Below are 22,029 nucleotides of genomic sequence, written 5' to 3'. Positions count from 1 at the left end.
TTTTAATTCTGGGTAAATGTGTCCACACGGGGATTTAATTCAGTTTATCTATCCAAATCTTATTCAGATTAACTGCCCTGAGCATCCACATGTAAACAAGTCTCTGGAAAGCAGGATACTCCAGGGAATAAGGAAGGGCAATCTCTGAATCTGCCCTGATCGTCACTGGTGCGTGTAACATGACGCTTGCACCAAGGCTCGGTTCCTGGTTTTGGTACACCCTGCCCGAGCCCTTGCAGTGGCTGGAGAGCACCAATTTCCATTTCTGGAAGAGCTAGAGCAGGAGAGAAAATAAACCCCATTTGTATAATGAGGGGAGAAACATGGGATTGCTGCTACTACTAGTGTTACTTTCCTGTTAATAAGCCTCTAATAAATCCCTGGGTTCTTTCTCCAGTCTAAAAATACCCCTCCAATTTGGCAGCATGTTGTAGCTGTGATAATGAAAGTGCAGCGGCATGTGCGTGCCAGAGCTCCTGCCCTTTCCTCCTTGCACTGGCAGCAGCTCTGCTGCTGTCTTGGGAGACCTGGAGGGCATATATACTGAGGTGTGGAAGAAGGCTAGTCCTGACTCCTACCTCTTGAAAGGCCACAGCATGGAAACTATCTCGGTTTCAGCAGAACCAAGTCTCTTACTGACATGTCACATCTCTGAGCCAGCAAGAATGGTAGAATACAAAAGCAAAACAGGAATGGCACAGAACTTAAATAAAACAAAATCTGTTTTTAAATGGATCCAAGTTGTTATTATTTTTAATCCTGAAGTCTGTGGAACTCCCTGCTAAAAGACATTTATGGAGCTTAAAGTGAAAGAAGCGGCTCTCCACACAGGTTTTTCAGTGTGTGGTATGATAGTACTTAGGGGTCTTAGCTGAGAGAGGACCTGGTTATTCTTGGTGCTGTATAAATGTACCCTTATCTTACACCGTCTATATAGACACTGAAAGCAGCAACTGCAGCACAGACATGACCAAGGTAACTGCCCCCTAACTGGCTGATACAAGAGAAGATGATTTTTCTGTCCTGTTATGGCAAGCTGTGTGCTTAAGCAGTATCTTTTGGGTAGCTCTGAGAGCTTCGAACCCTGTTTGACTGGAGAGTAGTTTCCGTGGGGTAAATGGTGTTTGGGAAAGTGGCACACTGTAATGCAACTTCTTGTGGAAAACTTCAACTGGTCTAAAGAAGAACCTGGCCTGAATGTAAGTCTCCTGTATTGATGTTATCTTCCTCACTGTGCATGTCCCGAGCTCTCCATGGTGCGTGTTTAGCTGACATAAAAATTCATACCTGGGTACCAGCCTGGCTGGACCAGACAGTCGTTCTGTTCCTTTAATGCCAGTGGAGGGGTCTTAAAGTTTGTGTGTCTTTGTGTACGTGAGTTCTAACAAAAAACAATTTCCTGCAGGAAACTATAATTCACTACTGTTGTTTTTATGAAAAGGGAGAAGGGAAGGTGACAGGGCAAATGTTCTATGGGATACACTGGCGAAGACCTGCAGCTGGGTACGGTGGCAAAGACCTGCAGTGGGGTCTACATTGGTGTCCACCCTGTCTCCCTAGACTCCCGAGCCTTTGTTTCCTGAACTTGTCCTCCGTGAGGTGTTTGTTGCATTCCCACCCTTCCAAGCGCTGGCTGCTGGAGCTGACGTTCGGTTACTTAGGCAACCCTGGCTGGCAGGGGCTGTCTTCTCATCCTGCGGACAGCCTTGTCTGCTGGGAGAAACGCCAGCAGAGCCAGGGGAGGGTGAGATGCTGCACATAACGACGCGTTCGCAATCGTGTTGAGCCTTTCCATAGCGCCTGTGTCGGCCCCAAGCGGCAAGAGCTGCAGTGATAGAGGCGTGAAGCCGTGCTACCTCCCTGCAAGGTGCCTGAGCTGTTACTGTTTAGTTGGGGGACTAAAGCTGACCTGTTGTGGCGTGCAGCGGGAACGCGGGGTGGACTAGTGAGCAGAGCTCTTCCCCTTGTCCTGCTGCTCTCCTCCTCTCCCTGGTTTGGAGACTGTTTAAAAAAATGAGATCTTTGTAACTGCTGTCTGCAGGGTGGTCAGATATCCAGTCATCCTGTCAGCACTGGGTAGTTGAGGCTGGGTTACTCATATGTTTTCAACAGTCTGACTGATGCGTTTCAGATGGTGACAACAGCAGAAACCGGGTAGCTCTCCCTGAACAAGTGCCTCTTCTGAAGTAGGTAGCTTTTGCTTGCAACCTTTTGATGCTGCCTGCACCTCCTGCTGCAAGCTCTGCCTTGCTGCAGCTCTTCCAAGATAGCAGATAAGATGGCATCTGTCCTCTCTGCTATAGCAATTGCAGTTGGCGAGAGGGAGGAGCTGGAGGTTTCCAGCTTTCACAGGCATTCTTAGTCAGAGGGGGGAAAAATGCAGATCCCTGAATCTGCCTCATCCTAGAATCAAGTCACAGGTCATCTCAGTCTGTGGATGTAAAGGCAGTATAGAATTAACTTGAAAGAAAGGCAGTTTTTGATCTCTTTTTAGCTTAGCTTGGACCCCAAAGCCAGAAGTTACAAATTGCTTCTGAAGTCCAGATTTTATTTCTGCATTCCTCTATCTCAGATGAGCAGGTGACCACTTTGTCATCACTGAAGCTTTTCTTTGGCTTTCAGTATAGATTTATACTTTCACATGTGGGTAACCAGAAATAGATGCAAAGAGCAGAACTTGTGCATAGGCCGGTGCTGTTGAGCCACTGCTGCTCTTGACTCATGGGTGGAGCTAGCACTTGGAAGGCTTCCTCAGTGTGCAGTCGCCGCATGTCTCATTGATCGTGTCCAGCAGGATGATCATTCAGAGAGTGGGGGAAAGCATGGTGGGGGGGGATTAAAAATTTAGCAGATATCATTTATTATTTAAATTGCATACAGTATCACTTGGTAGGAAAATACTTGCTGTAAGGAGCCCTGCTATTTCTGCTTGGTTTTCTTCCTTTTTCACACACTCCCTCCCTCTTTATCTCTCTGTCCATCTGTCTGCCATTCCCCCAAATCTGCTGTTCTTCCCCTGCAATAGCTTTTGGTCCTCTGCAGTAAGCCTCTAAGTCGCAATTACATGAAAAGTGTCGTTATTCAGGGTTTAGAGTGGTATTGGAATGTGCTGAATGAGGAATGAGAGGGGAGATCAGATCTACTCTTCTTTCTGTCTGCAGGCTTTGGACACACACATCTACATGTTACCTGCTGACTTTCCTTTGCAATTAGCATCCAGTTCTCCTGAGCCCCAGTAATACACTGAGAGGGCCGAGTTCAGCGAGGTGTTTGCTGCGTCTGTTGACATACACAGCAAGTTTAATCTATGCCCTCCTGTCCCATGCAGTTGAAGGGCTTATTGCTGCTAGAAAAGCCTCTCAAGAGGTGTCATTCTTTTGTAATTCTTTTTTTTTCTTGCAGTTTCCTTAGTGGATTGATAATTCCCAGCACTCTTAATGTACAGCGCACTTATTTCTTCCTAACTCAGTTTGGAAGACTGTCTGTGATTTGCAATGAGACAGTCGGGAGCGCAGTCAGTCTCGCAGCTCAGCAGAAGAAGAGCAGCTATGCCGCTGCCTGCCCTAGCAATCTGCAGGGTTTCATGTTCAGCAGCAGTCATGGCAGGGGGATTGGGTGGGATTTGATATGGCCAGAGCAGCTCGGGGGGGGGGGGGGGAAGCTTAAAAGGCTACAAAAAGGATAGGCTGTCTTATTTCCTTGCACCTTTTCTCTCCTAATTCTTCCCCCAAGGACACTGAGCTGGCTTGCGCAGCTTGTATCCTGGGAAATATCCATAATGGATTCCCTGTGCAGAAAACATTTGCCACTGACTTCATCCTTGAAAGAACAGAGCAGACAATGTAATTGAACCAGCAAATCATTTATAGCTTGGTGTAGTGGGTAGAGCAGAAGACCTGAGAGTCGGTATTCCTGGGTTGTTTTCCAGCATGGATACTGACTGCTTGGTGGCCCTAGGCCAGGTGACTTTTTTTTAGTGTTTGTTTGCTTGCTCACCTGGGCTTCGGTGGTCAGTAATTTGACTTCTTGCCGCTTGTTCCAGGTCATACATGAAAGGTAGGCTGCTGTGCTGTGTACAGCAGCACAGGTGATTTCCAGGCACCTGGCAGAAGTTCACTTGCAAAAGGAAGGAGTGTTGCCTCATTTGTTCATTATGGTTCAGAGAAGATATTTTAATGGTTGTTTAAATGGAAAGTGTTGTGTGTGTATAAGAGTTAGTTCCCATCTGTCACGTGGAACTTATTGCTGAACAGGCTCCTGCATAGCCCTTTTCATTAGCAGGGTCTGAAGTGCTCGGCAGGCCTGTACCGTTGTCACTGTTTTACAGTTTGCAAAACTAAGGCACAAGCAGCTGAAGCTGAAGTATCTCAGTAGCTGTCTTCCAGTGTTTTTTATAAAACTAACGTCTTTCCTGTGGAAAATGCTAGAAGAAACAAGTCTGCCTATTACAAAAAAGGTGGAATTTCAATTTTGAATGGAAAACTTGACAGTTTGGGGGAGGCTCTTCTGTCCCATCTTCCTGCTTGCTCGCTTTCAGCTTTTTGTCTTCCCTTGTTCATTAGGAAAAAGTCAGGATTTTTATAATGAAAATTTTTTGATGAAAAACTTAAGTTGGGAAATGTTCTACAGAACTTTAATGGATAGAAAGAACCAGAAACTCTTCAAACTGAATGGCTTTGGCATTTCCATTCAAGTGTTGATGCAGTTGTAGATTATCAAAGCCTGTGCTGAGGATGCTTTTGCATGTGTGTCCTGGGGGCGGAGGAAAACAAACCTCAAAGGTAGGCGAGGTTGGGCATGTGTTGTAGCTCTTGTTTCTTTTGGCAGGTATAAGAGTAGGATAGAAATAAGTCTACTTAGTATTTCCAGCTAGTGATTAGAGGCTCAGCTTCTCAAAATTGATTAGGTGCTTAATTACCTCTGAAGATCCTGTCTTAATTCTTGATGCCATCTGAGCTAAGCTAATGTTCAGCTCTCAAAACTGGGCCTCACTGAGTACCTAGGAACTTATGGATGTTTTTTGTAAGTTCAACCCATTTTGTATTGGTCATAAATTATGAGGATAGTTTGAAGCCAGGAATATAAAATTTTGGCATATTACCCTGGGCAACACTGATCTCTTGGGTAGTAGCTGGGAAGTTGTGTGTCACGTCTGGCTTGCTTGCTGTTTAACCCCTGGAAAATTGTCCAAAGCTTGGGCCTTTGTGGTTTTTGTTTGGTTTAGGCTTTTTTTTTTTAATCAGTAAAATGGATAATACCTGTTTTCCAAGGAGGCCTGGTTAATTAGAAATGGGAGTGTCTTGAAATCGCTCTTCACCAGTGCTCCAGTGAGTAGTGTGCATGACAGATGTGTTTCCTGTACTTATTGGGAGTGGGGCATTTATATGGAGGGACTACTTGGTAAGTCTAGTCCTGGTTGTGTCTCGAACTGGAGCGAATTTAACTCTGACTAGTAGCCAAGGTGCATTAGATGAATAGAGCCCCTGGGTTTCATGTTGGTTCTCCTCTGGATTGGCACTTAGTGAAGCTTGGGAAGGTAAGAAAGGTACTGTAATCAGGCAAGTTCATTATTCTCACTGGAGCTTGTAATTAAAGGGGGAGATTGGTCAGGAGCTCCCAGATGGGAGCCAAATGTTCTTTGTAAGAAGCAGAAAATCTTTGGCTCCTGAGCTGTCCAAGAGCCGTTTCCAAAACTCTGACCACTCACTTGAAACTAGCCCTTAAAGAGCCTCTGTTTTGTGTCGTCGCTGTTTAATCTTGGCTTTATCTGACTTCCAATTACTGTTGGCTTCCGGGGTCCTAAATGCAAGTGTTGCCGGTGCTGGCATGGGAAGAGGTGGGTGCCCCGGGAGCTGAGAAACCTCTGTGTAACCGTCCGCCTTCTCGGCGATCCAGCTGCCCGTACGTTCAGTCGGGCTTGCAGTATTGCCTCATCGGGAAGTAGTCTGAGGAACAAGCTCAAGGTGAGAGGCCCAGCTGTCAGATGCTGTGTAGTATAAGAATACATCAAGCAGGTGTTGAGTACGAGAGTGCTAATTTAATACACATTAATGAAATTTGGGACTATCGGCTTATTCAGTCTGAGACCACAAGCAATAAATCCTTCCCTCGTGGAGCAGACCAGTCTCTTTTGAAGTCCCTAAGATCTATGTGTCTGTGCTGTGAACGTGCAAGTTGTGCTGTCTGTGAGTACTTAGCCTGTGGTAAGGCCTGGGGAAAAGTCACAGTCCCCTCCAGGAGCCCTGGTGAGCACGGACCGTCTCTAGACTGATCCGAGTTTGTGGTACACCCAGAAAACCACAGTATCCATAGGGAAAAGAGAATGTTATCCTAATTCCTTGTTTCTTCTCTTCCTGTTCATGGTGGGGGCTCTAAATCACTCTTTGACACAGCCTCTTTCCCAGTGGCATCTTTGTAGATAAACATAAATCAACAGAGCTTCCTTCTCATTTGGCCAGTTCAAATTTTAAGCTTCTAACAGTCTGGTCTGAAACTCCAAACAGGCATGTCTGCTCCCTTCTCCTCCTTACCACTACTCCATTATCCTTTCTGCAGGAGGTGAGAGAAAAGCCAGAAAAAGGATGCCTGGGCTGCTAAATTTGAGGACGGGAGCAGAGCCATGCTCGGTGGAAGAATGCTAATGTGTGTGCAGAAACAGAGTGCAGAGGTTGCATCTATAATATAAACCCACAAAAAAACACGCTATTAAGGTTCCAAAGTGAAGTGCTTAAAAGCTAGGAATTGCCAGAAAAGAGGTTTCTGGTCAACCTTAATTTGCCCTTTTGTGTATATGCATTATGATATAGTCTTTAACTATGCAGCCGCATCATCCTTTTTCCAGAGCTCGCAACCTGCCTCGCTTGGTGTGCAGAATGGATGGTGTTCATTTGCTGAGCTTCTGTTCAGGATTTTGTTTTCTGTGGTGTTGTGTCTGTCCTTATATTTATTCAAACCCTGCTCTGAAAATGGAATAGTTAACTTCCTCCCGGGCTTTATGATGTGGATTATGGTGGTGGTATCTATATGCCTCACAAGCAGTAATTAACTTCTCTGGCCCTTAAGAAGGGGCATTTCTCCATTCTGCTAATGACCTGTCTGAGCCTCAAAGCCTAATGTGAAAATTACTCAGTTAAATTAAATTTCAGATGTCAGAGACCTGACAGGGCAACGTACACCACCTCAGTTAGCCCTTCAGGCGGTCACCGCGCAGCTCGTGGACTTGGGTAGCAATTCCAAGCGCTCAGCGCTTCTGCAGACCAGACCGCAACGTCTCCTGTCGGGCGCCCAGAGAACACATCTGAACAAATGTCTGAGCAGTTGCTTTCTGCTGGCTGCGCAAAGCAGCAGTGGTTTGAGGTGGTGCCCGGTTCCTGCGGAAGCCGGCTCGGGTCAGCCGCGAGGGAGACCTCGGTCTCTTCCCCCAGGGCCAGAGCTCGCAACAGAGTGGAGATGCTGCCCACCATGCTCATCCCAAAGCTTAAAATAATCACTGAGGTGGAAGGGAAAAGCTTGTGGATTGGGGAGTTTTGCTGAAATGTTCTTGCTTTTGAAGCTGTGTTGAGCACTGAGAAAATACTTTTTCATTTTAAAAAGTGGTCCTTCTTTAACATTGTACAAGCATCTCTTTTGGAAAATAAAATGGGAAATAGGTTAGATGAGGTTCTTTCTCCTGCTCTGTTACAAAAATCCCCAGGTTGATCTGTAGCATGTGAACGTACCTTCTGTACTCTAAATTGCTGCATTCCTCAGCAAATGTTAGCTAGCAATCACTGCATTGGGCGTTATTAGTAACAAGCCTTCACTTTGTCAATACTGGTGCGACCTCGATACCTAGTGTATTAGTGTCCCCATGTGAAGTGGGGTGTACTCGCATATTTTCTTGGGCGTGCTTCTCTCCTGAAGATGGCACTGCTGCTGCAGGAGGAGAGATCATGCTCCAGCCCTCATCCTTTTGGGGCTAGATGAAGGGAGAAAAGCTTGCAGAAGTTAGTGAAGTGGATTCAGAGAAAAGAAGCCAAAGTGCAAAACAAACAAAAGGCACTAAGTGAGGTGGCTGTTAAAATCCCCAGGAGATAAGCAAATAAAGACGGTCTGAAGAAAAGTAAAAGATGCTAATAAAATAAAACCTGTGAAAGGCAAGCATGTGACAGAGTGGAGAGGGGGCAAGGCAGATGTCTTTCAGTCCTCCAGAACAAGTCCTGGTCTCCATAGGTATTTTTGCTGGCAGCCTGCCTGCCTGTCTGAAATCCTGGCCCTGTCTGGCACTTCTTTTTTTCTTTTTCTTCTTCTTTTTTTTTTTTAATCCTGTTTGAATTTGAAGTGCTGCAGAGAAAAGTTCTCCTAGAATATTCCTATTGATCGTCTGGCCTAGAGGGCGAGTGCTGATTTGGAGGAAGAGGAGAATAGGGTTTTACTTGCATAGCTGTTGTGGACTTGCTGTATTCCCCTTGCTATTGCACTCAGGTCTGGGTTTCCGCTTCACTACTGCGCTTCAGTGTATTAGTTTGCTTTTTAGCTGTGTTTAACACTTGTGGGTCAGGAATAATTTCTCCCTAGATATGCACAGAGTTCACTGCACGGTAGTTCTCGCTCTCTGCGTAGTCTAGGAGCAGAGGGAAGATGGGGCTGCTGCACAGTGCCGAGGTACAGACCGTAGACAGGCGCTACGAAAACCCTCCCAGCCTCCGTTTGGATGACATAGATCACCCACGCTTCCTCTCTGGAAACCTGCCAGGTGACTTGTTCTCATTGAAGCTTTCCAGGTCTCCTGTCTTCAAACATTCATGACGTTTGAATAATGCATAAAGCTCCAGCACTTGCTAGAGTCAAATATTCTTCTCTAGCTTCTTAGATGTTTGAAAAATGGATGAATTCATTTTTACTTGAAAACCTTCCTTGCCCCCTCTGAAACCTGCTCCCCTTTCGAAGACGTCACACGCTTCCTGCAAACCTTGCATCTTTCTAAATATACAGCCGCTACTGAGGTTAGCAGCCCTTTTGTACAGGGATCTTGCTCCTTCCTGTTGCCTTTGGTAATTAGAAAGGTATGACACTGACTTTTCTTTGTGCAAAAAAAAAAAGGCAGCCTGTGGCAAATAAATTCAGTCGGGCTGTAACAGGATCTCTGCTCTTCCTTCTCTCTCTTCCCCTCATCCCCCGTTAATCGGTCTGCTTCGGTCTCTTCCGTGGTCCTCCGGAGGTGCTGGCCCATGTAACAGGCAACGCGAGCGTTTGCATACGCAGGGCAGCGGCAGGGATTGCCACAGTGACAGACATACAGACAGGACAGATTGGACACCAGCTCTGCCGTGAGCCTGGAGGAGGCCTGTGTTGGGCAGGAGAAGCTCTCCAGACAGGTGATGAGGCAGATACCATAAGAGAAGCCTGTCTTGGCTGCTAATTAGGCCCCAAAAGTACAGACTTGATGCCTGAAGTCAAGGGTGTCTGTCTGGAGGCTGCTAATTTACTTTGGCCCCATGGGCCAGGGAGGGATCGGTGGATCTGGACCTTGTTGAGGATAAAGATGCTCATGACAGACTTAAGGAACGGGCTGGCCTGTAGCATGTGGACAGGCAGGGAAAGACTTGATGCAATGCACAATGAAGCTAAAATTGCCTTATTTAATGGATGCTGTTAGCAGGAAACGTCTTTGCTTTTGTGCTCTGTAGTTTGTTTAACTGGTGATTTGAGAGGTTGGGTGGGGTGTGGTTTGGAAGCCCCATAGGGCAAAATCCTGGGGGATAAATGTGACCCGTTGGGTCCCTCTTGCCTTCTCGTGCTGTGGGGCCGAACTTGTGTTGAGGCCTGCTCACGAGGGGCACCGGCAGCCACCGTTTTGCAGCACTTCCTGCTTGCCGGTCCCTTCGCTGCTCTGCTGGGACCTGGGGGGAGGGTCTGCCCAGAGCAGATGCTCAGTCTCTGATTAATGTGGAGGTGAGAAGCCGAATCTGGCTCGTGCCCAGTCCTGTGCTGGGAAGGGAGGTTCAACAGGTTGCACCCTGTGCCCTGCCACCGCTCGTTGTGCGACTTGAGAGCCTCTCGCATTCGCGCAAGCTTTGCTCTGACAGGTGCTGGACTTGGTGCTTGTGACTGGGGGTCTTCTAGGTACATGCGGGCTGATAATGAATCTTAGCAGGGCATCCTTGCCAGCTGGAGAAAGGAGACGAGGCAGGGACTGAGCAGCGCTGCTTCCTCCCTGCCTTTCTAATGTCAATTATTGTTGCTGGATGACACTTCTAGTGTTGAATTGCACTTTTGCCGGTGCCTCTGATGATAAGCAGATGTACTACGGTGTTCCTGTGGGGATGGAGTCCTTAGCAGTTGATGAGTTCTCTGAAAAGCAGCAAAGACCTGCTTAGGTCTGCAGCCGGCTTTTCAGTTTGGAAAGCGGGCTCGAAAGGCTGCTTCAGCATTAGTGATTAACTCGGCTTTCCGCGTGGGGTGCTTTGTGGCTGGAATAGCTTTGTGAAGGGGAGCAGAGCTCCTCGGGGGACTGCATGTGTTCTGCCGGAGCGCTGACTATTCAGTAGATCTTTTTTAAAAAATCCAACCGTAGATATCGGGAACAAGAGACCTGAACACAGAAGCTACTAGAATGGAACGTAATCCTTTTAAATGGTCTAAAAAGCTGACTTTTAACAGCAAATGTGGTTTAACAGCGCTACCTGGTGGAGACAGTTCTTCAGGAAAATAAATTTTATGAGTATGGTATTGCTGGTCCTTAGACGCTTTAAATTTGTGCTTATTTATTTATTTGCTCTATTCTATAAATGAATCTCCACCAGGAGGTACAACTTGGAAAAGGCTGCCAGAAAGAAGACTAGTGTCTTCATTTTGTTTTTGTTTGTTTTTGTCTGAAAATGCTGTGAAGAAAACTGAGGCTATGCAATTGAAAACTGCTCTTAGCGTTGTCTGTACCTTCCACACTGGCTCTGTGATGTTGAGAGAGTTATTAAAGGAAATGTCCCTGGTGGCTGGGAGAGCAGGGCGCCGTTCAGAAGGGCTTTGGGCCAAAGCAGGCGGGGAGGTGGTATGCGAGTTCTTGGGAGGCTCCTTGAAGCAGCGGGTTCAAGTCTCTGCTACTGCCTCACTCAGAAACCTGAGTCATTTGGGATCTGTTTAATCATGGACCTAATGTGTTGACAGTGAACATAGTGTGCAGGAAATCTGTTGTGCTGCCACGAAACACCTTATCAAATTGGGTGTCTGTTAGCAATTTTTCAGGAGGGGAGGAAAAAAGAGTGGGCGGGGAGGTGGCTGGAGCCAGGACGAACCTGTTCCTGTGGGACTTGGGCACCCGGAGACGTGAATTCCTAGAGGGAATTCAAGGTGAAGCAGGAGCTCTCCCTTTTCCTGGGGTGGATAGCCACTGCATGTCCAAAGGCTTTGGCAGCAAAGGGAGGTGGATGCCTCTCCTTGCTTCGGCAAATCCAATCTGGGCTGTATTTTCCGGTACTCTTGATAAACTGGCAGAGTAAGCAGCTCCCTGCTGAGGAGCTGAAGTTGAAATGTGTTCGTCTAATGGACTTCAGAAGAGTGGAGATTGTTGTTGTTGTTCTTCTTTTGTTTGCTAACTCATCCTTGATTTCTGCTCTGACTTTGAAGTGTCCGGCCCCAAGGACAACCTCAGTGATAGAGGCATTAGCAGGTGGCTTTTCATCAGGCACAGGTAGGGGGCTGGGGTGGACAGTGAGCATGGGGGGGTCACATGGAGGTACGTGAAAGCCTGTCTGGTTCTTGTGCAAGTCTGGATATGGCAGCAGGGCCTCCCATGGAGGGAACTCAGCAGAGAACTTGGTGCGTGCTCCTGTCAGTGCAGCTATGCAGTAGGAGAGGTATTGCTTGTCTTCAAATGTCGGACGGGACTTGGTTTGCCCAGCAACCTTCCTAAGGTCCTCCTGTCCCTTCTGTGCTGCTCTGGAGCAGCAGGGGTTCCCTGTGCCTAGCAGAAATCAAACAACAGAGAAGTGGTCGGGTCGCTCAGCTCACTGCAGAGGTAGGCCTGTGGTAGGAAAGGAGCTTTCCTACAGGAACGCTAATGATTAGTGAAGGAGACTGGAATGCAGGTTAGTAAGTAGACCTGAATTGTAAAGTGAGGAGCTGGGAGCGGAGGACACCGAGAGAGCAGGGGTTTCAGCATCGTCGGACACAAACGTAAGTAAGCAAGGAAAGCATGCACTTTGTCAGTAACATCCTTTCCCTTAAGGGCCCGGTTTCTCAGGTTAACGGACTTCAATTTTGCAATACCCTCCCTCTTCCTGCTACTTTGTCAGACTGAGATAAGGGTTGTTAATACCTGGACTCACAAGGTGACTTAAAAGCTCTGTTAGAATGTGCGTCCGGCAGTGCCCAGTGAATAGCGCAAGGATGCTGCAAATACCCAGCAGACGGCATCTGCGTTTACAGCCCTAACTCCAAATTTAGCTTCTCTGTGCTCGCATGAAAGGTTATCCAGGCCTGCTGCTCTTGATGAACATACATGATAGTAAATGACCCCGTACAGTGATATACAGGCTCAGCATGGCGAGTGAAGGAGTTAGTCTGGTCCTTGGACAACAGGTTATTAGGCTGGCTTTGGAAGTGGGGAATAGAGCTGATAGCAGCCTTTTCAACCATAACTATTCTACTAAAAGACCCTCTTACAGTGTTTAAAAACAGCAGATTGGATTAATTTCTTTTAATCATCCTCTGCTATTAATTAACTATGAACAGTATTCCTTTGCCAAAATCCCCTCCCTGGCCTGCTCTGAAGGCCAAGGTGGCCTGTGCCATCTGTTATCTCCTGCCCCCTCCACCTTCGGTGCGAGAGCCACACTGTTTCTCCTTGCACTGTCATTCTAGGTGAGAAGAAAGGGAGAGTAGGAAAGCCACGTCATTTTCTGCTCGGTTGTGTGTTGTGGGTGGGTTTTTTCCTCTTTTATTTTTATTTTTTATGAAGTGGTTATGCCTCAGGTGTGACTGAACAGATAAGCAGTGGTAGGGGCCTATGGGGACCAATTTTGCAGTAGCCTTAGCAGACGAATACGAAGTCAAAGTCACCCCCTCCTTTGTCTTCAGAGATACCTGCCACCATCCCTCCAGTGCATGGCTCTAAGCTGTTCCCCCCCCCCCCCCCCCCCAGTTTTTAATATACTATTAATTAATGAAGCAGAGGCACAAATACACACGAACACAACGGAATAGTTTTTAACCTGGCTTGATTAATGCTGTCAAGTTGTACATCTGAGTGTGGGCTCAGTGGGACTGTTGCTTTTGTTTAATACCACAAGACACCTCAGTCTGGATTGTTGCATTACAGTACAAATAAAAAACAAACAAAACCACATCTGCATCATACAAGGTGAGAAGAATGAGAATTCTAAATATTTACAGAGAAGGGCAGTGGGGAAACCACAAAAAATATTTACATAAAAATACATGAGCTTGTCAGCATATACATTTTACACCAGTTCACAAAAAAAAGACACTATATAAATTAAAGTGAAGGGAACTCTGAAGGTAACCCAAGACTTTCTGGGACGCTTCTCTCATGCGGCTCAGGGAAAGAAAAATCAAGTTTTCTACAGCAGGAAAATGAACTGCAAAACAACCCTCTTCTCCCTGCCCTCCACCCCCCACCCCCCACCGAACTGGACAAGGCAAGACTCTGCACACAAAGGTATTACGCCGTATGTATGTTTAAACCAGACCATGCCTTTCAACATTGGATTTCTGTAGCATGAGGCTCTGGAAGAGTTGCATGCCTAAGCCGCCTTTAACTAAAGAAAGTAAAACGATCTCATCCGGATTTCCTAACACGTCACTCCAGTCAACGTACTGATGAATGGCAAAGAGTACACACGAGGTTCTGTCCCTTTCTGGGGTTAAAGAGGAACAGCATGTTTTCAAGTTGGTTTTGGTTTTGTGTAGCAACTTACTACCACTGTGCAATCCTTACTGACCCCCTCCAAGTGATGAAGGTAAAATGAGGATCTCTGGAAAGACGTAGGCACAAAGTTGTGGGTGTTTGTCAAATATGCATATAGATTTCACCTGATAAGACTTTTAAAAATTGTAAATTAATGCTTTAAGACTTTATAGGGGCTAGGTCCTAGTTACTCACCTAACATCTGCACTCCCCCTTCTCCAACAAAGGTCTCCCACAGGTCATACACATTCTAGTCCAAGGTGGAGGTGGAAATCCGGAGTTGGAGGACATTATTGGACCCTAACTCTTACATGCACTAGGGAGAAATTCAGCTGGAAACTTGGGAAGCGGCAATTTAAAATGCAGATAGCTTTTGGCAAGTATAAGGGAATTACTTAAAAGTATAGCTGCTTGTCATGTTGCTGGGGATAAGGTTAGGCAATAGATTACTTAACCTGAGCAGAACTGGACTTGCAGTTGAATATTATTTGCCTTGCTGTCCCCCTGCTTTCTCCTGTTTCCCCGCTAGGATGCGAAGAACTGAACTCCTAACTCCATATCATCCACCTTATTTAGTCATCTGGTGTAACCTCCCCTCCTTGCTCTGATGCCCAGTGCCCTTTTTTTCCTCAGCTGTGATTCTGCCTTCGCTTGAATCAGTCAGTGGGGATGGGGAAACTGTCTTGCTAATGAGCCTCAGATTGACCACAGTGCAAGAGCAGAACTGCATAGTTCACTATATGGCTTTTATGGGGTGGACGTGGGGATGATGGTTGAATCGTACTAGGTGCCCAAGCTGCGGGCAGTGGCAACACCGAGAGAAGGGTGCGCGTCTGTGTTATTGTTTAGGAAAAGCTGATGCCTTAACCTTGTGGGTTTTGTACTTGTGGCCCAACACTGGCGTGCAGAAGTTGGTTTGGGCACTCTGAGAGCCTGCAGCCCTCAAAGTACGTGATGATGTGACTGTGCACAGAGGGATGGGAGGAAGCTGGATTATTTAGCATTTTTATTTTTTTTTAACGGAGACCTTAGCCCTCCCTAGAGAAGGCTGTTTGTAGCAGCCATCTAGGTGTACAGACGTGCGCCTTTGGGAGCTGTTTCTGAGAGGTGCTGAAAGCTTTTGTCTTCCTTGAGGGGGGAGTGGGGGGACTCCGCGGTGAGAGGGTGCTTAGCACCTGGCACTTTGTACAATGCAGGGAGCTGAAGAGCCCAGGCTCGGGCAGTAGTAGCAAAAGACTACAAGGAACAGAAATTGTCCAGGGATGGCACCTGATACCTAGAGGGAGACAGTGGCTTTGAGCAGGAAAATCCAGAGAGGCATTTACAGTTGGTGGGAGCCAAGTTCAGCCCCCTTGTAGGAGGATAGTCCTGGTTAACGTAAGGCCAAAACGGAGGTTAAGGAGGAAGAGAGTTGCTGGGGGGGCAGGAGTGGGGAGTTAAGGCTTTCATGGAGAGAGAGGTTTGACCTACAACTCTCATTACCTGAATCCCAAATAGCCTGAACCAAACGCATGTCCCTGCCTCAACTGGAGACCTTAGCAGGTAATGGGCAGCGGTGGGGAGACTGTGCTACAATGGTGGAGGACTAGTGGCAGTGTTCCCCCCCCCAAATAAAATAAAAATACACACCTCTATTGAGAGCATGTACTTAAACCGGACTCCCTTGGCTAGCTTGCACCAAGGAGTGTGGGTTGTTCAGCCTTTACTAAGGAATTAGCTAGCAATGTAGACAGGATGGCCCACAGTGTGGCTCACCTAATGGCCCCCCCTCTCTCTCTCTATATGTTTTTTTTTCCTTAAACATTACAAAAACATTCCCCCACAAAGAAACAAACCCCTCTACCTGGTCATTAGTCACAAGGGGATTGTGGCAACCTGGATCACAGTGCTTTGTTTTTTCTGACTGCCAAATTTATTTCCATAACATGTAAGAACAACTCTTCTAAACAAAATGCTTAAAACAATAGCATTGCACAATAAAGTAGGACCATAAGGTACTGTTACTGAAACAGCCCCAGACAAGGCTACAAGGTTAAAAGAAGCAAACAGCTAAAGCCTGGTTAGCTACTAGAAGCAGTATTTTCTTATGATTTAAAAGCCCCAAAATAGCCATGAAATTTTTGTTCAAGAAAGCATCCGATACAAGTTCCCTTTAGCTTTCACAGCTGTGCGCTAACTGCAGGACCTCCAGATTAATAAGACATCAGAGATTCAAAACAGGTAGAGAAGTTCTTCAACCAAACAGAACAGGAATGGCCTTGGTATTTATCAGTGAGCATTTAAAAACTCCTAAATCTCAAGTATTGCTCGCAAGCCCTCTCTAGTGAGGTGGATGTGCTTTATAAGGTGGGGTGGTAGTGAGTTCTGGGAAGTCTGAGAGGCTGCAGATGAGAGGCTGCCTGGCTTCTTTTGCAGTGCGGAAAGCTTTTAAATACCTAGGACAACATTAGTGGTGTATTATAAGGAGTGCACTGGCCTTTTGTCCCTACTGCTAACTGAATACTGGTATGATCTACGCTTGCAATAAGGGAGGCAATACTATTTCACAGTGCACAGACAGCATGTAACTACTCTGTATGTGCCACAACTTCACAGGGATTCCCTTGCCAGCACAGAACTAGAAGGTTACAGAAAGCCGTGTCCTGTAGAGCCTTCGGTTTAAGGTCAATAGGAGCGTTCCCTGATCTAAGAGCAGCAGGATCTGGCCTAGGGCGAGTATCTGGTCATGCAGGTAGCTCGGCACTTACACAGTCATTCCCAGCTGGTAAGTTGTGCTCCAATTACAAGCTGGACATAATGTGAATTTGTGGACATAATGTGAATTTTTTTGTAGAGAGATGATGCCGTCTGGCCAGCCACAACGTGGTATTAAGTTGTCTGGACTGTAGATAGCCTAGCAGTAAAGAGGAATTGGCATGAAATGGGTGTGCTGTGTGTGTAACTTCTTTTTTTTATTTTTTCTTCTTTGGGTATGAGAAATGCAGACCTGCCCTGCTTGGCTTCTATAGCTGGCCTCCATTTACAGAAATTTAAAGTAATTTGATTTCTTGTAGCTGGAAGCAGCTTCTTAAGCAAGCAATTTAAAAAGTGCGCTGTACTTCAAACTTGCTTCAAAGCCTATTCCACCAGGTGAAGTCAAAACGGGCTCCAACCCACTTCAAAGCAGTTCAGGTGGATCCACTATGCCTAAGCAATAATTTTCCAGGGAGAGGCAGGACCTCGGCATTTATCTGGGAGAAAATACTTGGTCGTCTTTCCCCCCAGCTCTTAGCCCACTCTTGCTGCGTAACCTCAACGGGGGGCAGAACAGTGGTTCCTCCAAGGTGCGTCACTGAGACCCTTCCTTGGAAGCTAGTCATGGGAAGGGCAACTTACTACACATGGGATTTACAAGAACAGCTGCATGCACAGTCCATCATGCACAGGACTATGGAGGCGTTGTGAGGAAGCAGTGGTAACCGCCCGAGTCAAATCTGGGGAAGGAAAAACCTCTTTTCCTTCCCCCCTGCCCCAACAGCATCTCTTTCAGCTCTGCTCTGCCTCTCTGGCGACGGTCTATCTTTTAATCTTTCTGCATGCCAACAGCCTGCCCTATCGTTCCAGTTGTCTCAAACTACATGAAAAAGCTAAATCTCTACTACATAAAAACAGTGAGTGGTGGGCTGGTAGGGGTGGGGTTGAAGGTGGGTTTGCTTTGCTCATCGGGGCAGGGTTTTTTTTTCCGTCACTGAAAAAATAAAACAGTCCACTGTCCAGCAGAGGCTGCTTAGACTCTATCCCTCCTTCCCCCCCACACCAGCTCACTCAACGTGGACCTCCGTTTCCGGCCTCTGCAAACACAGCTCCGTTGGGAGGAAAGCCCCCTGGCCCAGGGCCGTGGCGTAAGTTCTACTGTGCACGTGGGAAAACCCGGGGGGCACAAACCCCCCTCCTCCAACATAGCCCCCTCTTTGGTGCTGAGGCATGGTATGGTAATCCTCCAAATTATCATACTGGGACACCACAGTCATAGTGCTTTGGCGTTTCCCGAGCGTTTGGTACGGGTAGAGGAGGGCAGAGTCCCTCTCCATGGTTTCGGGGTGCTGCATTCTGAGGCTGTGGCTCCGTTCGGGCTTCGGCGGTGGTGCCATGGGGGCGGCGGTGTGCTCCTCTTCTTTGTAGCAGTCTCTGGAGTGTTTCTCCATGGAAGCGGTTGGTCTGGCTCGAGACCTTTCCAAATCTGGCCTGTCCTCTGCTACCCTCACCTCCTTGTGGTTCAGTCTCAGGGTTTCCTGGTTTGCCGGGATGTACTTCCCGCCCGAGTGCTGGTAACTGATGGGCTCAGAGGGCTCCGGACCACCTTTAGGCCTGTAGTCAGGATAAGGGGGCCCGTTTTTGGATTCGGAAGGCTGCCTATGGCTTGCTTCCTGCTGCAAGTGTGTCCTGTGTTCGTTTGGGTTGCAGCCTGGCTCGTGCAGCTTCCTGTTGCGCATGCTGCTCTGCTTCTGGGGAAGGGACGGCTTCTCCGACTGCCCGTTCCCGTAGGCCCCGTGGTAGTGGGCTCTGTCCAGCTCTGGCTCAGCGTGCTGCATGTAGTAACGTTCATCCCCGTCGGGCGTAGCTGCTTTCGCCGGGTACCTCCCCTCTTTCCCCTCTGCCACAGTGAGGAGGCCAGTTTTCCCAGGATCTGACTTGCTGCGCAAGTGAATGACATCCAGCCCTCCCAGTTCCTCCTGCAGCAGAGGGGCCACGTTATCGTACTGGGACATCACAGGCCCTTTCACCTTCTGGCGCGTGCGGCTCTCCCGGCGAATAGACTGCATGCGGTACTTCTCCATGTCCTCCAGGTCCCACGACATGTACGTATGTTTGATGTCCGGGGCAGGAGGCACATCTCTGCTGATAAAGCTGTGCTCTTTACCTGTCAAGTGGCTGATGAGGCCACCCCGAGGGTAGCCGGACAAGCCAGGATAGCGGTACAGACCTTTGCTCTGAAGCCGCGAGGCGTAGGATGTGAAGTCTCGGCTGGGCAGGGGGTGGAACGGCCTGGCCCGCATGGTGCTGTAGGGGTCCAGGTCGTAAAAGCTCCCATCAGCAGTGGTGTAGTAAGAGGAACCAGAAGAGCTGGAGTAAGGACTGTAGCGGTAATGCACCCGCCCGTTCTCAAAGTAAGGCTGCAGCTGAGTTACGTGGTAGTCGGAGTGGGGCTGATATGGCTTGTACTGATAGAGGGGCCGCGGGCAGTACACCGGCTCGTCGTCTGGAGGCACCTCAGTCCGCGAAATGGGAACGGAGCGGATAGCAGCGGCAGCGGGGGTGGGCACGTGCAGCGACTGAACCCTTCGGATGGTGGGGTAGGGCGGTGCATCCTCCGCGTAGCCGGTGTTACGCAGGCCGGTCGGGCTCACGGAGGACACAAACTCTGTCCGGCTGCGAGGCTTGGAGTGGAGAGTTGACGTGCTCTTCCCTTGGCTCGTGTAGGTGTTGTAGCGAGTGCCCATAGACGTGGGCGTCTCCGACCTGGGAGGGTAGGCTTGGTGCTGGTCGGGCTTGCTGTGGTAGGAGATGTGAGGAGGAACGCTCTCCGGCCTGTACTGATGGGTGGAAGCTGGCTTGTGGTGCAGGTAGCTGTCTGGCCCGGAGGACTCGGGAATGCTCTCTGGCTTGGGATGCGGCACATACACGGACTGCAGGGAAGTGTGCTTGGGTGGGGGAGGCGGTGGTGGCAGCAAAGCTTCCTCCACTGAGGAGGCCAGCATGGAGGAAGCCAGAAAGGCGTGATAATTGGAGTTGTTGATGGCGTCCGTGTTGTTCGAGTGCATGGCAGCAGCAATCTTGCTCTCCAGCGTCCTCACGGGTGGGACGGGGGGTGTAAAGCTGTAGGAGGAGTGAGTGGGGACTGACTCAGACCGCATGTGCAATGGGGGAGCCCTCATCGTCTCCCGAGGCTTTTCCAAATGGCTCTGGTGACCCATGGGCATGGACGAGGAGCCACAGATGGTAGAATTGCTTTCTGAGACAAAAATGGGAGCAGGCTCAGGTGGCTTTTCAGGTGCTGTTGCACCCCGTACCTATAGGGAAGAAACAAGTGCAAGTTAGAGGCAAGCATCTTCCTCCCATTCTGTAGTACAATCTCGGAGATGTTTGTACAGGCTAATTCAATGTAAACTCTTCTACGCCTGCTTTGTTTGCTGTGGAGACCTAGCTCTGCTCGCTGTAGAAGAAAGGATGTTTATGTGCCCTTTGACAGCAAGGGCAAGATGCCGCCTCTGGGCGATTGCGAGTGAGTTTTCAGGACCTGTCACGCGTTGTGGCCGAGGAGCCCGAGTGTTCTTTCTGCAAATGTCAAACTGCAGAAAGGGGAGGAGGAGGTTGTCTCTCTCTGAACAGGTCAAAACTCTTGCACAGGGGCCCGAGTGTTTTGTTACGTGCTTGGCTTATAAATGTACTTGTCTCTGTGAAAATGCACATGGATTTAGAACTCTGCATGCCATCCCAAGCAGAGGTAAGGAGCGTAATACTGCAGAAACCGCTTCCTTGAAGGTGGCGACAGTGTCTAAGGCAGTTGTGCATGTTTCCTTGGCAGCAGGTGGCTGGATGCTGAGTGAACATCTCCATGTCTAACTCCCACACCCTCAACCTGACCTGCTTTATTAAAGTGTTGGAACAGGATTGTCAATTGCAGTGAAAAGAGGATGCAAAAATTCTTACCGTTTTCAAGCACTTCTAAACTAGCATTCCCTGCATCAGTTAACCCAGTGTATACTTTTTTTTTTTTCCTTAAAACCAATGCAAGCAAGTATATCAGGATGTTCCCAGGTCTTCGCTTAGGAAACTTTGTGATGCTTCCCTGTAAGGCTGTGCCTCTGTTGTACACGCGCAACTTCCAGTAACCAGGGGATTCCCTGCCTCTTCCCGTTTGGATTTGAGCCCAACTCTCCTTTGGGCTCGACCTTCTAGAATTACAGATTAGCTGTACACAGATCCTGCGTTTGCAAATACACGCAAGGTGGGAGGGCGCATCCGCTTACCTGACTGGAACTACTCGATGCTTTCGCAGAGGTGGCTGGCACTTGTCCCGTTGCTGACTGGTAATCTTGCCTCTGCGACGGGGCTGGCTGGCTGGCTGTGAGCGTGCGCGGAGCAGCTGCAGCAATGACATCTGCCTGAGCTGTGCACGGACCCCCTGCCCCACGGTTAGGCTCGGTCGCTGTTGTCTGGATGGTTGTTAAATACAGCATTGAAGCCAGGGCGGTTTTCTCCCCAGCAGTTACCACGGGAGGAGACTGAAGTTTGTCCTCGGCTGTGCAGACAGGAATGTGGTGCTTGTCCGCAGACAGGCACGGGCGGAGGTGGGGCTTATCTGTGGCCAAGTCTGCTGTGGGGGGCTCCCAGTCGGGCAATGCGCCTGGGTGCTGGTGCGTGTGGTCCCAGTCCCCGGCGTGGGGGGGGAAGTGATCTTTGTCCCCTGCTTTAGCAGGATGGAAGTTGGGCTGCTCCTGCTCTGCATCTCTGCTAGCAGGCATGTCCCCAGGGATGCCAGTGTGGAGAGGTGGGGGGTCCCGGTTTCCAGGTGCACCTGGCAGGTGGTTCTGCTCCCCAGGTGTGCTGCTACCTTGAAAATCCTGCTCTATTGGTGCACCAGTCTGGAAATGAAGTCGGTTCTCGGGCAGACCAGTATACAGGTGGAGCTTGTCTGGCGCACCAGCACTGAGATGGAGCTTTTCTAGAGCTGTACCAGCTTCAGTCTCTCCGTAATTTGTGCTTTCAGAATGAGCATCTCCTGGCCTTTTCTGAGACTGAGCGGATGCTTGCTGTGCGGACTCGGCTAACGCTAGGGCTAGCATGCGCGCTGCGTTTTTCGGAGGAGGAGGAGGGATAAGAGACACAGAACTGACGGGAACAGGATCCTGGGGGGAGTCGAGGGCAACTGCTCCTAATGGGGGGAAAATTGAGAGAGAGAGTGATTTTATGTTACCCAATAAGGAGAGTGACCTAACTTTAATGACTATTATAAAAAATAGATGCTTTCCACACTTTAACAGTGGCAACTCCTTCTGATGCGAAATACTGTATCTTCTGTCCCACATGCAAACGCTGCTCAATAGCACAGCAGTTCATCACAAAAAAGAAAAAAACACAAG

The 22,029-nt window shown here is 48.5% G+C and overlaps 1 protein-coding gene across 1 annotated transcript in view; it reads right to left on the bottom strand.

The window, feature by feature from the left end:
* Window positions 1-16,729: 16,729 nt before the first annotated feature.
* ARHGAP32 (Rho GTPase activating protein 32) overlaps window positions 16,730-22,029 on the bottom strand; it is a 272,203-nt gene continuing 266,903 nt past the window's right edge. The window contains exons 24-25 of the mRNA XM_067309997.1: window positions 20,917-21,821; window positions 16,730-19,956 (exon numbers count right to left, since the gene is read on the bottom strand). Of these exons, the coding sequence (XP_067166098.1) occupies window positions 17,707-19,956; window positions 20,917-21,821 (3,155 nt within the window). The 3' untranslated portion in view covers window positions 16,730-17,706. The remainder of the gene's footprint in view (window positions 19,957-20,916; window positions 21,822-22,029) is intronic.

The sequence above is a fragment of the Apteryx mantelli genome, chromosome 23 (genome assembly GCF_036417845.1).
Source record: "Apteryx mantelli isolate bAptMan1 chromosome 23, bAptMan1.hap1, whole genome shotgun sequence".
In the NCBI taxonomy this organism is placed as follows: domain Eukaryota; kingdom Metazoa; phylum Chordata; class Aves; order Apterygiformes; family Apterygidae; genus Apteryx; species Apteryx mantelli.
This window is presented reverse-complemented; position numbering and strand designations above follow the sequence as displayed.